The sequence below is a fragment of the Lithobates pipiens genome, unplaced genomic scaffold (assembly GCF_037356315.1).
Source record: "Lithobates pipiens isolate NorthernLeopardFrog02 unplaced genomic scaffold, aLitPip1_a1.2 Scaffold_1, whole genome shotgun sequence".
Taxonomy (NCBI): domain Eukaryota; kingdom Metazoa; phylum Chordata; class Amphibia; order Anura; family Ranidae; genus Lithobates; species Lithobates pipiens.
In genome coordinates this window covers 174,876,349-174,893,391 of record NW_027507685.1, presented here as the reverse complement: position 1 = coordinate 174,893,391, position 17,043 = coordinate 174,876,349, and the positions used below count along the sequence as shown (strand labels likewise).

At 39.9% G+C, this 17,043-nt stretch overlaps 1 protein-coding gene across 1 annotated transcript; it reads right to left on the bottom strand.

The window, feature by feature from the left end:
* Nucleotides 1–5,890: 5,890 nt before the first annotated feature.
* LOC143979459 (uncharacterized) lies at nt 5,891–16,048 on the bottom strand. The gene is made up of 2 exons (XM_077478936.1): nt 15,862–16,048; nt 5,891–9,308 (listed from the first exon to the last, which is right to left on the bottom strand). Exon 2 carries the CDS (start codon nt 9,079–9,081, stop codon nt 8,326–8,328), a length of 756 nt encoding a protein of 251 aa, XP_077335062.1. The 5' UTR covers nt 9,082–9,308; nt 15,862–16,048; the 3' UTR covers nt 5,891–8,325.
* Nucleotides 16,049–17,043: the final 995 nt, after the last annotated feature.

Here is a 17,043-nt window from a genome sequence, read left to right as displayed (position 1 = left end):
AAAAGTGAAAATAGAAATCGACGAGACCAAAAAAATATATATACAATGTTTATTTACTAAAAGATTTACCCCCTTCATGACCAGGCCATTTTTTACAATACGGAACTGCGCTACTTTATCCACTTCCCACCTGGGCCAATTCTGACACTTGCACTCCTACATGTAAAAATTTAACTTTTGTTTGCTGGAAATTTTCTTAGAACACCCAAAGAGATTGATATATATATATATATATATATATATATATATATATAAATCACACACACACACACACACACACACAGCCCTCACATTTTTGTAAATATTATTTTTATATCTTTTCATGTGACAACACTGAAGAAATTACACTTTGATACAAATGTAAAGTAGTGAGTGTACAGCTTGTATAACCGTATAAATTAGCTGTCCCCTCAAAATAACTCAACACACAGCCACTAATGTCTAAACCATTGGCAACAAAAGTGAAAATGTCCAAACTGGGCCCAATTAGCCTTTTTCCCTCCCTGTTGTCATGTGACTCGTTAGTGTTACAAGGTCTCAGGTGTGAATGGGGAGCAGGTGTGTTAAATTTGGTGTTATCGCTCGCACTCTCTCATCACTGGTCACTGGAAGTTCAACATGGCACCGCATGGCAAAGAACTCTTTGAGGATCAGAAAAAAAAAATGTTGCTCTAAATAAAGATGGCCTAGGCTATAAGATTGCCAAGACCCTGAAACTGAGCTGCAGCATGGTAGCCAAGACCATACAGTGGTTTAACAGGGCAGGTTCTACTCAGAACAGGCCTCGCCATGGTCGACCAAAGAAGTTGAGGGCACGTGCTCAGCGTCATACCCAGAGGTTGTCTTTGGGAAATAGACATATGAGTGGTGCCAGCATTGCTACAGAGGTTGAAGGGGTGGGGGGTCAGCCTGTCAGTGCTCAGACCATACACCGCACACTGCATCAAATTGGTCTGCATGGCTACCATCCCAGAAGGAAGCCTCTTCTAAAGATGATGCACAAGAAAGCCTGCAAAAAGTTTGCTGAAGACAAGCAGACTAAGAACATGGATTACTGGAACCATGTCCTGTGGTCTGATGAGACCAATATAAACTTATTGGGTTCAGATGGTGTCAAGCGTGTGTGGTGGCAACCAATTGAGGAGTACAAAGACAAGTGTGTCTTGCCTACAGTCAAGCATGGTGGTGGAAGTGTCATGGTCTGGGGCTGTATGAGTGCTGCTGGCACTGGGGAGCTACAGTTCATTGAGGGAACCATGAATGCCAACATGTACTGTGACATAATGAAGCTGAGCATGATCCCCTCCCTTTGGAGACTGGACTGCAGGGCAGTATTCCAACATGAAAATGACCCAAAACAAACCTCCAAGATGACCACTGCCTCGCTAAAGAAGCTGAGGGTAAAGGTGATGGACTAGCCAAACATTGTCTCCAGACCTAAACCCTATTGAGCATCTGTGGGGCATCCTCAAATTGGAAGGTGGAGGAGCACAAGGTCGCCAACATCCACCGGCTCTGTGATGTTGTCATGGAGGAGTGGAAGAGTACTCCAGTGGCAACCTGTGAAGCTCTGGTGAACTCCATACCCAAGAGGGTTAAGGCAGTGTTGGGAAATAATGGTGGCCACACAAAATAGACACTTTGGGTCCAATTTGGACATTTTCACTTACGGGTGTACTCACTTTTGCTGCCAGCGGTTTAGACATTAATGGCTGTGTGTTGTGTTATTTTGAGGGGACAGCAAATCTACACTGTTATACAAGCTGTACACTCACTACTTTACATTTGTATCAAAGTGTCATTTCTTCAGTGTTGTCACATGAAAAGATATAAAAATAATATTTACAAAAATGTGAGGGCTGTACATTACGCCGAGTAAATAGATACCCAACATGTCACACTTTAAAATTGTGTCCGCCTGTGGAATGGCAGCAAACTAAAATGCTCCATAGCAGTCGCTTTAAACGCTTGTGACGGACCCCTGTACTCAAGAGGAGTATGCCTGCCATATAAGCTTCCTTTATCCGGTACCAAAAAGTTGGGACACCCCTAGTAGTGGACTTTTTAGGCATTTACAATAAATATCAGATTTATAAAAGTACAAAAAGATTTTTTTAAATGTATTTATTTATCCGGTACCAACACGATCCAAGATCCCTTAGCCCACTCAGTCACTTGTTGAGACATCAGTGTAAGGTGGAAAACATAAGACTGTTTATTCAAACACAGGTACAAAGAGATATACACTCAGGAGGCAATCCCCCCTCTTTGCATAAAGACACAGGGCGGGGTAAACTACATTCAGCTTTCCAACAGTAGACGGTCTTTAGGAGATCCTGCTGGAAAATCCTCCCCCCCCCCCCCCCCCCAGCATCTAATAGCTAACAGGGGTTTCATTACATGTAGACATGTGCAATTTGATTAGTTCCGAATTCATTTTTCAACAAGATTCGGCAAATTCTGAAATTTTAGAATTCCGATTTTTTTTTCTGAAATTCGAAGATTAGAAAAAAATTTGGATAATCAAAAATTCGCAACGCCAAAAATTCGCAAAAAAAAAATTCAAAAGAACGAAAATCAGAAAATTCAAAGATTTGAAAAACATTTGGAAAATCAAAAATTCGTAAATCCGAAAATTCAAAAGAATGAAAATGAGAAAACCCAAAAATCTGAAATAACCAACTAATAATAACTATTAAAATTAAAGATAGTGGAATTTCCTTTCAAATGTGTCTGTTAGTGAGCATAATGAATACAAATTTATCCAAAGTTACGAATTATCCAAAATAATGAATGGAACGTAACAAATTAATTATATAAACGTTTTATTATTATTATTATTATTAATTATTATTTTGTTACGTTACATTCGTTTTGATGTGGCTTTTGTTATTTTGGATAATTTTTACCTTTGGATAAATTCGTATTCGTTACGTTCACTATTCACTAACAGCCACATTTGAAAGGAAATTCCAATACATATAATTTAAGTTAGTTATTATGTTGGATTTTCGTTCTTTCTTTCTTATCTTTGGATTTTCGGATTTCTGAATTTCCAGATTTTGAATTTCTAAATTTATTCGAAATAACGAATTTCAATCATAACGAATGACCTGAAAAAAAAAAAAAAAAAAAAAGAATGAAACTAACAAATTTTTTGGCAGTGCACATGTCTATTAACATGTAAGCCAATCCACATAAGTATATACATCCCATATTAGTTTGCCCCCAAGGCAGACAGAAACAATAGCACAATGGGATACAGCCACACCTCGAACAATCTAGTAAAAATCAGTCTATAAAACCAAGCTCATACAACATTCCAGCAGTCGGAAAGGTGGAATAATTTATCTTCATTTATTTCTTGAGGGAGATTGTTCATAAATATTAATGTCGCAAGTGAAAGAGCCCCTTCAGTTTTTTACTACAAAGCACACATACAAAACCCTGGATAACAGGGGTAAAAGGAAATGTTGAGTCTGGTGTGGTTATACGGTGAAAGCCGGGTTAGTGCAGAAGATCCAACTGGGGTTCTCAGTCACCCTGTGCCCCTAATAGACATATGGTGACTTACACATACCTGGGTGTTGTGTTTTTTAAGTGTTTTCTTTTTGTTGTTTGGATAATAGGAAAGTATGGCAGTTCTGTTCATGGAGTGCGACTCTGATGCGACTTTTCACTGTCTGGCATTCAGGTAGCATCAAAAGAGCGCAGGAATCTGTTTTAAAAAGTTGCATGTTGGGGTTAGTGGTAATTGTTAGGGTTAGAACGCTAACCCTAATGATTACTGCTAACCCTAATGATCACCGTGTTGCTTTTTTAATGCGTTTTGCTTTTTTATTACATTTTTTTGGCTAATAAGAAAGTATGACAGTTCTGTTCATGGCATGCGACTTTGATGTGACTTTACTCTCTGTGGCACTCAAGTAGCATCAAAGTAGTGCAGGAACATTTATGTGTCCAAAGTCGCATGTTAAGGCTAGGGTTAGCAGTAAATGTTAGAGTTTGCAGTAATTGTTAGGGTTAGAATGCTAACACTAATGATTACCACTAACTGTGATGAATAGTGCTAACTCTAACCCTAGCCCTTAGCCCTAAGGCCCCTTTCAGATGGGGCAGACTCAGTCAAGCTTATTTGCGTGCTCAGCAGGGGATCTCTCCACTGAGCAGGTAGATGACAGGTCGATGTCTGCTCCCCTATACAGATAAAAAAATAAAAATAGTATCGGTGGTGGTATATTTTTTTATGCAGGATTAAAAAAAAAAAAAAATGTTCACTATTGTGATCATCAGGAGCAGGGGAATTTTTGTTCATCAATGGTCCGGGATTCTCCTTGACAAGGGGCTAAAGGGGCAGCTGCTTTGGGCCCCACAATGATTGTGCCCTGGGCAGCTGCCCCCTTTCCCCCCCCCACTATAAAAAGATGGCATGCAAGAGTGGCTCCATAAGAAGCTGTAAGAGAAGGCAACCAGGGAACCTAGGGCATTGAACTGGGCACCAGCTTAAACTGGAACACAAACAAGGATACAAAGATGAAGACGCTGCATGTGCACTAAGTGATTAAATCAGTTGCTGAAAATTCTTTAAACCACCTCCCGCAATGTACCGTGGACCCTGTCAGCAAGTCTTGCCCAATGATTCACAGCCAGGACCTGCTGATCGGCTGTGTACAATCACAGCACAGAGCTCTGTGTTGCCATTCCACACATAGCTCTGTACAGAGAGAATGATCTTGCTGTTGGAATGAGAAACAGAGATCTAGTAGTAAAAGCAGCACACTTCACATAGTTACGCACACATTTAACCCCTTGATCACCCTATATGTTAGCCCCTTCCCAGCCAGTGTCAGTAAAGTGACACTGTATAATATTAGCACTGATCACTGTATTAATATCACAGTTAGTTCCCCCCAGTGTCAGTTAAGCTGGTCATACATTATACAATTTTCTTATTCAATTTCCTTTACATTTACTATCAAATATGTAGTGCAAGGGCCTGCCTGATTCCATACACATTTAAAGTGTTTAGGCTTGACCTATTGTATGGTTTTGGTAAATCTAAAGGAAAATTGTCCAGTAGTATTGTATAATGTATGGCCAGCCTTCGTGTCAGATTGCCCGCTGCACTATCGCAGTATATAAAAAAAAAAAATCCTGTATAGTCTATATAGTATATATACACACACCATAGTTTGTAGGTACTCTGTCACACAATCAATATACACTTATTGGGATTTTGCTTTTTTTATGAGGAGATGTAGCAGAATTAATTTTGGCCAAAAGTAATGAAGAAATTCTATTTTTTTTTATTTGATCTGTTCTGTAGCAGAAAGTAAAAAAATAATTTTTTTTGTTTTTTCAAAATTGTTGGTCCTTTTGCACAAAATAAAAACCCAGTGGTAATCAAATACCACCAAAAGAAATACCTGTGTGAAAAAAAAAAAAAAAGTAGATAAACGTTGTTACGGTACAGTGTTGCATGACCGTACAATTACCAGTTAAAGTAGCAAAGGCGCAAAAAATGGCTTGGTCACGAAAGGGGGTGGGAATTTTTACGGAGCCGAGGTGGTTAAAAAAACTGGAGAGTTTGATATAACTTTACGGCAGTTCAATTCTTGGAAGGGGCTGGTTGATGCACCAAAATAAAAAGTGCAAGCCCAATTTTTTTGTAATGAGATGCACAGTGTGTGTACTGGGTGTTTTGCTGAGCTGCAATTTGCACTGGAATGCCATTCAGAATGACTGACATCACAGTGCACTAATGCATGTGCAAGAGAACTGAGCCTTTTAAAATGGTAAGATCCGGCTTGAAGATTCCCTCTCTATCCTGTCGTATTGTTGTTTTTGCATTTCACACATTGGAAAAAAAAAAAAGATGGCGTACCACAAGTTGATTTAAAAACAATATTTATTATTGGTCAGTAGTCTATGGGGACTTCTCAAGGCTGCTGAAAATCAGGCAATCTCAGCACTGTGCCGATTTATTTACTGCAGTGCTAATTTTACAAAAACAGGTCACTTTTTTCAGACTACTTATAAGCAAAATTGCACCAGTATAATGTGCCAAATTTTCAGCCACCCCCAATTCCATCAAGCCCCTGTGCTTTAAAGAAAAAAAAAAAAAAAAAAGTTACATTATTCAGTGTACATACAAGTATTCAAACTTTGGAATGGAATAAACAGATAATAAACATAATTTCCAACTTTTTAAAAATGAAAACCAATGCAGCATTGTTTTCACCCTAAAATATTTGCTTTAAAAAACATGTTAAACATATGTGTTAAGACGACGTATAATTTTCAAACAACACGTTTTACCTTTAATGTTGTGGCTGTGCTCCAAATACATTACAGCAACTCTAGAGCCAGAAAAAATATTTTTTAAGAAGTCCACCCTGCAAAAGAACCAATCTGGTGGGTAGAACTCGTATCTTCACTGTTCTGAAGAGTTACGAAGACCAAAGACATAGGCTGATGTGGTTCCTCTTGTCAGCTCCATGTCACTACAGGACACATTAAGGGACCCATCAGGTGGTACCACATGAGACATTCAACACACCTAGAAGTGTGTAGGACAATCAAGTTGTAGTCCTTCAAGAGAGCGAAGATTGGAGTCCCTGCCCACAGCACCACAGTATTATAACTTCCTTTGCAGGGTGTATTTAAAAAAGGGAGAAGGTTTTCTGGTCACAGAGTAACTTTAAAAAGAGGAACTGAAGTCTGGAAGCTCTGCCCAAAAAGACAGGCGGAGGACTAAGAACTAATCACCAGAAGTGCCTGTGGTCTTTCCCAAATCGTGATTTACCATGCCTTGCCCTGCACTGTGTCTCTATGTGAAGGTGGCCATCTTGGCAGAAGCAAGGCTTTGTCTCCTCAACCACTTCAGCCTCGGAAGATTTGGCTGCTCAATGACCAGGCCATTTTTTGCAATTCGGCACTGCGTCGCTTTAACTGACATTTGTGCGGTCATGCAACGATGTACACAAGCAAAATTTACGCAAAAAAGAAAATCACTAATTTTGTCCCCAGAAAAGTGAGAGGGGAAATCTTCCAATGGGGACACTAGTTCTGGTGACCTAGGGGTCCCCAGGAGATTCCCTTAATTTGCAGGGATTACCTCTCACTTCTTGTTTAGTTATGGGACAGGAAGTGAAGGGAAATCTCTGCAATGGGACACAGAGGGTGGGAAAAAAAAAATCTCACAGGGGTTATAACTCTCCCTTGCACTATCCAAAATAAAAAATAAAAAAGTTTTGCCTCTAGTTCTACTTTAAGTATTGTGGTGCTTAAAGCAGATTGCCACTTAAAACTTGAAAAAGTACATGAGCTTCTCTGAGGCAATAATACATGTCTTTGGTTTCTACAGGCTTCCATGGTAGCACCTAAAAACACATGGTTTTCACTCAATTCCTTGCCTCTCATTATCCTATTATCTCATTATCCTAATAGATAGCTTTCCATTGCTTTTGTAGAAAATGCCACAAATGAACATAACGTTAAAAAAAAACTCCAAAAATTATCAGAGAAGCACAAGTGTGAGCCTAGCATAAAATGCAAAAGTAGTGCACCTGAAAGTAACTGCTTTTAGCCTTTTTTTGTGTCCCATGGGGGGGGACTTCCTTTTACTGTCCTGGAACCACAACAGGATCGAATGAGGACATCTCTCCAAAGTCAACTGTTAGGCAGTTGTCACCAGAACAGGTGTCCTCAGTGGAAGATTTCCCCTCTATTCCCATTTGTGCAACAACTGTAAAGTTTTGGTTTATCCATCACTTTTTGTCTTTGTGGTGGAAGATTTCCCCTCTATTCCTGTTCACTGTAAAGGTTTTGATTATCCATCACTTTTTTGTCTTGGTGACAATCAAGGGAATCTAAAGAGGGTGTCTCTTCCCAGCAGAGACACAGCAACAGAAACCCTATCTTGGTTATACAGTATCATACCATACTGTAAACTTCTGAGCCAAAAATGAACCAGCAAGGCTCTACAGTGGTACAGTTAAAACATGAAACTGCAGAGAAAGGCAGCACTAACGTCCAAATAGGGAGATTTTGGTAAAGCCTCATATCAGGTGATACATAAATGTTTTCGGAGGCACAGCAACACTATCAAAATGTCTGTCCTGAAACGTTGCTGTATCTTCTAGAATAGAGTTCTTCTATTTGGACTTTGGCTGTTGGCTTATTCTGCAATTTGAAGCCCCACAGATCTGACACTTCCGCTCTATTTAAAATTAAAAAGGGGTGTATCTAAAGCTAAAACCTACTACCCCTACAGTTGTGATACCATTTAAAGCATCACACGACCCTTGGAACGGCCTTTCATCTTCACCAATCATCCGAGTCATCTGTTAAACCAGAAGATTCATCAGTTTCCACAATTGGAATTTTGTTTTGGCTGTGAGCTCTGTAGTGGACATCCAGACTAAACTTCCTGCTGAATCTCTTCTTGCACTTCTCACACTTGAAGGGCTTTTCTCCCGTGTGGATTCTTAAGTGCCTATTGAGATGATTCTTCCGGCAGAAACTTTTCGGACACTCAGGGCACTTATGCGGCTTCAACCCAGCATGGGTTCTCCGATGGACAGTAAGTTGGGTCTTGTTGACAAATTGTTTCCCGCACTCGGCACAGGGGAAGGGCTTCACCCCTGTGTGGAATCTCTCGTGGACAGTAAGGTGGGCCTTGTTGATAAACTTTTTCCCGCACTCGGAACATTTAAAAGGCCTTTCTCCTGTATGAGTCCTCATGTGGCGGTTTAGTTCCACCTTGTCCCGGAGGCTTTTTTCACACTCGGTACATTTGTAGAGTCTCTTTCCTGAGTGGAGGGCTTCATGTCTTCTGTAATGGCCAGCCTGTTTGAAGGTCTTCTTGCACAGTGGACATGTAAACTGTTGCTTCTCCTTCTTGCCTTCAACTACCTTGGTCGGCTCCTTGGCTTCACTCAAGTGCTCGCCACTGCTGCAGCTCTTCAAGGGTTCGAAGTCAAAGCTTCTGCCTGACTTTCTCTGAGACTTTTTTTTCGGTTTCTTTACCTTTTCTTCTGAATTCTCAGGATCAGAACTTATACTGCTGTATGACTCCATATTATTTATATTGATCTTCCAAATTTTTAGTTCACCTGTTATATAATGTAAAACACTTCTAAGGGACGTCTTTGTTGTCCCTGCTTGATAGGACAAGGAGATGGTGGCACTTAATTAATGAAATGTAGAACATCAACGTTGTCTTTGCCTTGTGGTTTACAGTCACAAGCATTTTACCTCAGGTGCTTCCACTGAATATTTATTTCTTAAGATTTTATGTTCATTATCTGCAAAAACAAAATTGAGAATATCTTTAGGAATGATCCTTAGAAATTCACCTTGGTTTTTTTCTTTTGGCTGTGGACATAGCGGAAAAGGAGTTTGAATGTCTCCCAGGGATAGGGATGAGAGAGATAGGAGAGCTTTTTGAAGGATAACTCTACTTTAGCTTAAAACAAATACAGCTCACAAAGCATCTCTGAGCTCTAGCAGGCAGGGGGGTGGGATCTGATGTCACACACTACAGAGACCAAAGCAGAGAGGTGAGTGTAACCTGAGACCTGAGTGGAGGAAAATGCCACCACCTCTAAACAGATCATAGGGAAACATGCACAGGTGAGACTGTGAATCACCTGCTGTGTGCTGGGGGTGGGGAGGGTGAGGCTGTCTCCCAAGATTCTGTGGTGTCATCAGATTGTCTAGAGCAGGGGTCTCAAACTGGTGGCCCTCCAGCTGTTGCGAAACTACAAGTCCCATCATGCCTCTGCCTTTGGGAGTCTTGCTCTTAACTCTCAGCCTTGTAATGCCTAATGGGACTTGTAGTTTTTCAACAGCTGGAGAGCCACCAGTTTGAGACTCCTGGTCTAGAGTGAATAATGCATATGTAGAGGAAAGCGATAGCAGATAAAAACCACACTAGGTGCTTTGACTGAGGCTAGTACACACTTTATAGGGATATGCCCTATTCATTTTATTATTTATGGGAGGTATACAACTACTTTAACCACCTCAATACTGGACACTTTTGCTCCCTTCCTGTCCAGGCCATTCAAGTTTTCAGCGCTGTTACACTCTGAATGACAATTACTCAGTCATGCAACACTGTACCCAAATGACATTATTATTTTTTTAGACAGAGCTTATTTTTGGTGGTATTTAATCACCACTGGGTTTTTATTTTTTGCTAAATAAAAAGGCCAACATTTTTGAAAAACAAAACATGCATTGTCTTAGTTTCTGTTATTAAATTTAACAAATATGTAATTTTTATAAAACCAAATTTAGGTGAAAATTCATACCGCTACAATTCTATGGTAAAAATAACCCAAATCAGTGTGTATTATTTTTCCTGTATAAAAGTTATAGTGTCTACAAGCTATGCTACATATACACTGCTCAAAAAATTAAAGGTACACTTTTTAATCAGAGTATAGCATCAGGTCAATTAAACCCCTGGGATATTGCTCTGGTCAGTTAAGTAGCAGAGGGGTTGTCAATCAATCAGTTTCAGCTTTTTTGGTATAATGAAATTACCAACAGGTGCACAAGATGGGCAACAAATGAGACAACCTCCAAAACAGGAATGGTTTTACAGGTGGAGGCCACTGACATTTTTTTCCCCTACTCATCTTTTCTGACTGTTTTTAACTGGTTTTGCATTTGGCTATGGTCAGTGTCACTACTGGTAGCATGAGGCGTTACCTGGACCCTATAGAGCAGTGATGGCGAACCTTGGCACTCCAGATGTTTTGGAACTACATTTCCCATGATGCTCATACACTCTGCAGTGTAGTTGAGCATCATGGGAAATATAGTTCCAAAACATCTGGGGTGCCAAGGTTCACCATCACTGCTATAGAGGTTGCACAGACAGTCCAACCCCTTCAGGATGGCACATCAATAGAAGCCATTGCCAGAAGATTTGCTATGTCTCGAGCACGGAGGAGATTCCAGGAGACAGGCAGTTACTCTACGAGAGCTGGACAGGGCCCTAGAAGGGCCTTAATCAATCAGCAGGACCGGTATTACACTACAATAAGGTGTTGTATTGTATTTGAGCAGAGAAGAAGACATATTGTCATTTTGTGTGTTAATAGATTCAATAAACAAACGACTTTCCAAACTACAAATCATTATCACGAATATATATACATACATAAATATCGAATTTCAACTAATACGACCAAGATTATAGCGCATATAACGAATGAATTCGACATGATTAGAGAGTTAGTATAAGGAATATCGACACTAAAGAAATAACGAATTATCCAAAAAAGTATTAACGTAACATAAGGAATCTAACAGAACAAAATTATGTATTTTACGAATGACAACAAACCAAAACTAAAACTAAATTTTCTGCTGTGCACAAGTCTAGAAGGTTCCATTTTTTTTTTTGCCACAAGTTTTTGGGGAAAATGTGGAATAAAAAAAAAAAAAAAATTATTTTGTTTTTTAATTAGATTTTTTTATTTATTTATTTTTTTACACAAAAGAGATACATCTCATACAGCATGGACATACTTAAAATTACAACCCAAAACACATCCTGCTACTCCACCGCATGTGTGAGACTTTTTTTCTGTCTGCACAGAGTACGTTATCGGACCTTGTGTCTTGTGTATCACACAAATAAACCAATCGTATCAAAACCAATGCACTGCAACGGTCGCCTATATACAAGTTGTCAGAGAATGTAGCTTATTGTAACGTCACCTATAGCAGTCCCAGTTCCTAAAAGCCAAGTCTAGCTTACTGGTACGTGGCTGCCTCCAGGAATGCTATGTTCACTGGACAGAAGTAAAGGAGGCCAAAGAAAGGAAGAAGAACAGAGTTCCTTTGGTTCCAGGAGTGTAGTTGTCCACAGAGAATGGCTGAGACTGGTGTCCTGCAGGAACGTATTCAGTGGGATGCGTAGATGGGTCAGTTCAGGTGCAGGTAAAGACATGGTAAGCATATACTGGGGCATGGTGTGGTGGTGAACAGAGAACTGTGACTGGCTGCAATATTAGTGCTCATTCACATGTGCAGTTGTGGGATGGTAAAACCTTGTGGTTGACCCACGGTTTTACCACTCCTCAACCGCTACCCCCTTAAGCTGAAGAGGGTGGGGGTGTACACCTACCATGGCTGTAACGCGTAGATTCTCAGCTGTGACGCTTGGAGACAATCAGAGACACTCGGAAACACTCCGTTCCTGAGCGTCTCTGGTGCCCCCCCCACCTCTGGCCACATGGGGTACTGCATACGCTAATAGAGACTTGAACAAATTATGTGAGTTTCCATTATTTCCTATGGGGAAACTCGCTTTGATATACGAGTGCTTTGGTTTACAAGCATGCTTCTGGAACAAATTATGCTCGTAATCCAAGGTACTATTGTATTAACCACTTCCCGCCCGCCCCATTGCTGATTGATGTCAGCAATGTGGCTCTGTTATCCTGATTGGATGTCACATAACGTCCAGTGGGATAAGCTGCAGAGCGGCAATCGTGGTGCTGTGTGTCACTCTGACGCACTGCATCTCCGATCGTGGTAAAGAGCCTATGATGTAAGCTCTTTACCACGTGATCAGCTGTGACTAATCACAGCTGATTACAGTGGTAACCAGAAAGTGACGCTAATCGGCTTTCCTTGGTTTACGCTGACAGGGAGAGCCAATCGGCGGCTCTCCTGTCAGAGTGGGCGTCTGTGCTGATAATCAGTGCATTATCAGCGCAGCCCCCATCAACGGTGCCCACCACAGCTGCCGAATCAGTGCCCATCAAAATGCCAGTCAGTGCAATTAGTGCCACCTCCTCAGTGCCCATCAGTGAAGGAGAAAACAAAATTTTATAACCGAAAGAAAAAAAATTATATATTTTCAAAAATTTCAGTCTTAACTAAATAAAAAAAGCCAGTGGTGATCAAATACCAACAAAAGAAAGTTTGTGGGAAGAAAATGATAAAAATGTCATATGAGTACAGTGTTGTATGACCGCGCAATTGGAATTCAATGTGTGACAGCACTGAAAGCTGAAAATTGTCCTGGGCAGGAAGGAGGAAAAGTGCCCAGTATTGAAGTGGTTAATTATAAGTACTAGTGATGATCACTGCAGCACCAATTGTTTTAATTGTAGTAAGCAAGTAAGCTTGCTTACTACTGTGAGATTTTTGCAATCAGATTTACACCTACTAATAGTAAGTATGGCATGCTTTAATTCTATGCAACAGTATCACTGTGGGCACACATTTTTTTAAAACTTGCTTAGCTGTTAATCCATCAAAACGACATGTAATATTATAATAATATGTGTTAATAGAGAAAATGCTGCATTATGGTCCATAGATGGTGCTGACCATCAAAAGAAATGATCATGCTTCTCAGCTCCATCTAGTGGTCATAATGCAGAATGTTCCCCATTCACATTTTCGATCTGCAGAAACGACAGCTTCAGAACATTCGCTTTTACCCCATTGCTATAGAATGTCTTTGGACACTGTGTGTGAATTCAAACAACTATGCACATTTTTTTTAAAATTTGAATAAATACAGACTCTAACTTTATTATACCCTAGTGCTGGCAACACGTAAATGTATACTACATGGCAGTCCCTGTCCATTTTACAGCTTGTATAAACCTCAGGACGTACTAAACATATTGGGATGATGGGATTATTGGCTGCAATACTGAGAACTCTCACTAGATGTCAGTGTACTTTATACAAATATAAACAAATACCGTATGTCTCCAAATATGTTATTCTTTCCTGCAGTGCTTGATACAATGTTGCAAGAAGCAGTTGCTAATGTTGAACTGTTCACTTGCTGAGATATATATATATATATATATATATATATATATATATATATATATATATATATATATATATATATATATATATATATATATATATATATATATATATATAGTACAACAGAATCATTGTAAATTATACCGAAGTAATGGAAAAATGTAATTTGTTTTTGATGGGAATATGGGTATTTCTCATGGGGATTATGGGAGGAATATCATGTTATCACCTGACAATTAAAATATTTAACCCATTACTGATAATAATATGCATAGAATTATTTTTCTTCATGGGGTTTATGGGTGGAATATTACAGTTAAACATACATAGGAACATATTTAACCCATTTCTGATGAAAATATGCATATCATTTTTCTACATGGGGATTATGGGTGGAATATGGTAGTTAAACATGCATAGGAATATATTAAACCTATTTCTGATATAAATATGCATATAACTATTTTTCTACATGAGGATGGTGGGTGGAATATTGTAGTTAAGCAAAAACAGGAACCTATTTAACCCATTTCTGATAAGAATATGCATATTATTTTTTTCTATACAATATTCCACCCATAATCTCCATTTAGAAAAATAATTATATGCATATTCATATCAGAAATGGGTTTAATATATTTGTATGTATGTTTAACTACAATATTCCACCCATAATCCCCATGTAGAAAAATAATTATATGCATATTATAAGTAATGGGTTAAATATGTCCATCATCTGGTGGTAACATGATATTCCTCCCATAAATCCCATGAGAAATAACAAATTCTACCCATATTCCCATCAAAAACAGGTCAAATGTAATTTTTCCATTAGCAAGCGAATAGTTAACCACTTTAATATCAGGCACCTATGCCCCTTCCTGCCCAGGACAATTTTCAGCTTTCAGCGCTGTCACACTTTGAATGACAATTGTGCGGTCATGCAACACTGTAAACAAACTACATTTTTATCATTTTCTTCCCACAAGTAGAGCTTTCTTTTGCTGGTATTTGATCACCTCTGTGGTTTTTATTTTTTGCTAAACTAAAAAAGACCAACATTTTTTGAAAAAAAAAAAAAACTTGTTTTTTTTAGTTTCTTTCATAAAATTTTGTTTTCCCCTTTACTGACAGACACTGATGAAGCAGCACTGATGGGCACTGACAGGCGGCTGTGATGGGCACTGATAGGTGGTACTGATTGGCACTGACAGGCGGCTGTGATGGGCACTGATAGATGGCACTGATAGGCGGCTATCATGGGGACTGATAGATGGCACTGATGATTAGGTACTGATAAGTAATGACAGGTGTTACTGCTGGGCAGTGATTGGCACTGTGGCGGGTAGTGATTGGCATGGTGGCAGCCAGTGGCACACTTTATTGTTGGGGCACTGATTTGTAGGTGATTGGTACATTTGAGTGGGCTGTGCTGGTAATCAATGTGCTGATTATCAGCACAGACCTCCCCCTCTGACAGGGAGAGCCACCAATCGGCTCTCCGTGTCAGCGCGAACCGAGGAACGCTGTTTACCGGCACTTCCTGGTTCACGCGATGATCAGCTGTGATTGGTCACAGCTGATCACATGGTAAGAAGCCTTTGACAGAGGTTTATTATTACGATTGGAGACGCGGCGTGTCAACTGACATGCCACACTCGCCACGAGCGCGCATCGGCATGTTATCCTGCAGGAAGTCCTATGACGCCCAGTCAGGATAACAAAACCACTTCCCGGCAGTCAATCTGCTATAGGCCGGGCGGGAAGTGGTTAAATATTAGCAACTGCTTCTTGCAACATTGTACCCATCACTGCAGGAAAGAATAACATTCATTACAGTCATATGTGTATGAAGTACAATGACATCTAGTGAGAGTTCAGAGTATTGCAGCCAATAATCCAATCATCCCAATATGCAGTTTAGTACGTCCCATTGGGGATTACATTTACCATAATAATAGAAATCTGCATGTTCTTTTTATTGCATGATGTCACTCATTGATCTGTACCCGAGCCTCCAGGGATGCCAGTGCCTGCTCTTACCTCTTATGTGCAGGTTCTGGGGAAAGGGCAGAGATACCACGAGAAAAAAAAAACTCAGGATCAGATCATGCAACTCTCCTACTGCGATTCAACAGTTGGAAATAAGTCTGTAATCTGATTGGTGCGGATAAAATGCAGGAGAAACTGCTCGTGCAATCTAGATAGTCGCGTAGTGATTGGCTCACAGGTCTTGAAACCCGCCCGTGATTGGTGGAGATCGCTGGTGGGACGTACGCTGCATTTCCGGGTTTAGTTTCCCTGCATAGCGATTGGTACAGCCCGCCACTAGAACGCCCATCATGTTTCCGGGCATCTGGCTCGCACAGTGATTGGTGGAGACATGCGGTGGAACGCACGCTCTGTTTCCGGTTTTCTGCTGACAGCGTTATGTTAGCTTTCCATGTGAGATGGGTTTACAGTGCCATTTTCCCTGGTGCATCAAAACAGCCAATCAGATTTTAGCTGCTACTACTCTTCTGACTGACCTCTTAACCACTTCCATACCAAGCCAATTCTGCCACTCATCTCCTACATGTAAATATTATCTATTTTTTTTTTTTTTTTTACTAGAAAATTACCCAATTCTGTATTTTTTTTTTTCTTTTTAGCAGAGACCCTATGGAATAAAATGGCGATTGTTGCAACTTTTTTACGTCGCACGGTATTTGCACAGGAATTCTTCAGGAATTCTTAAGACGCGTTTTTTTTTTTTTTGAAAAATAACAGTTTCACAAATTATAAAAAAAAAAAAATGGTAAAGTTAGCCCAATTTTGTTGTATAATGTGAAAGATGATGCTAAGCCGAGTAAATAGATACCTAACATGTCACGCTTCAAAATTGCGCACACTTGTGGAATGGCGACAAACATTAGTACTTAAAAATCTCCATAGGCGATGCTTTACTTTTTTTTTTACAGGTTACATGTTTAGAGCAACAGAGGAGATCTAGGGATAGAATAATTACTCTTGCTCCAACGCACGTGGCGATATCTCACATGTGTGATTTGAACGCTGTTTATGTATGTGGGTGGGATTTACGTATGCTTCTGTGCGTGAGCACATGGCGACGGGGGCACTTTAAATAAGTCCCCACATATAAGACCCCACATCTCTCCTCCAAGCTGGAAAGACCGAGATCCAGGAAAAAAATGGAAGATATTTCTTTTCAGCCAAATTCTCGGC

Bases quoted from the DNA above. Each gene is read 5' to 3' on its own strand.
- LOC143979459 (XM_077478936.1), bottom strand. From the start codon at position 9,081: ATGGAGTCATACAGCAGTATAAGTTCTGATCCTGAGAATTCAGAAGAA.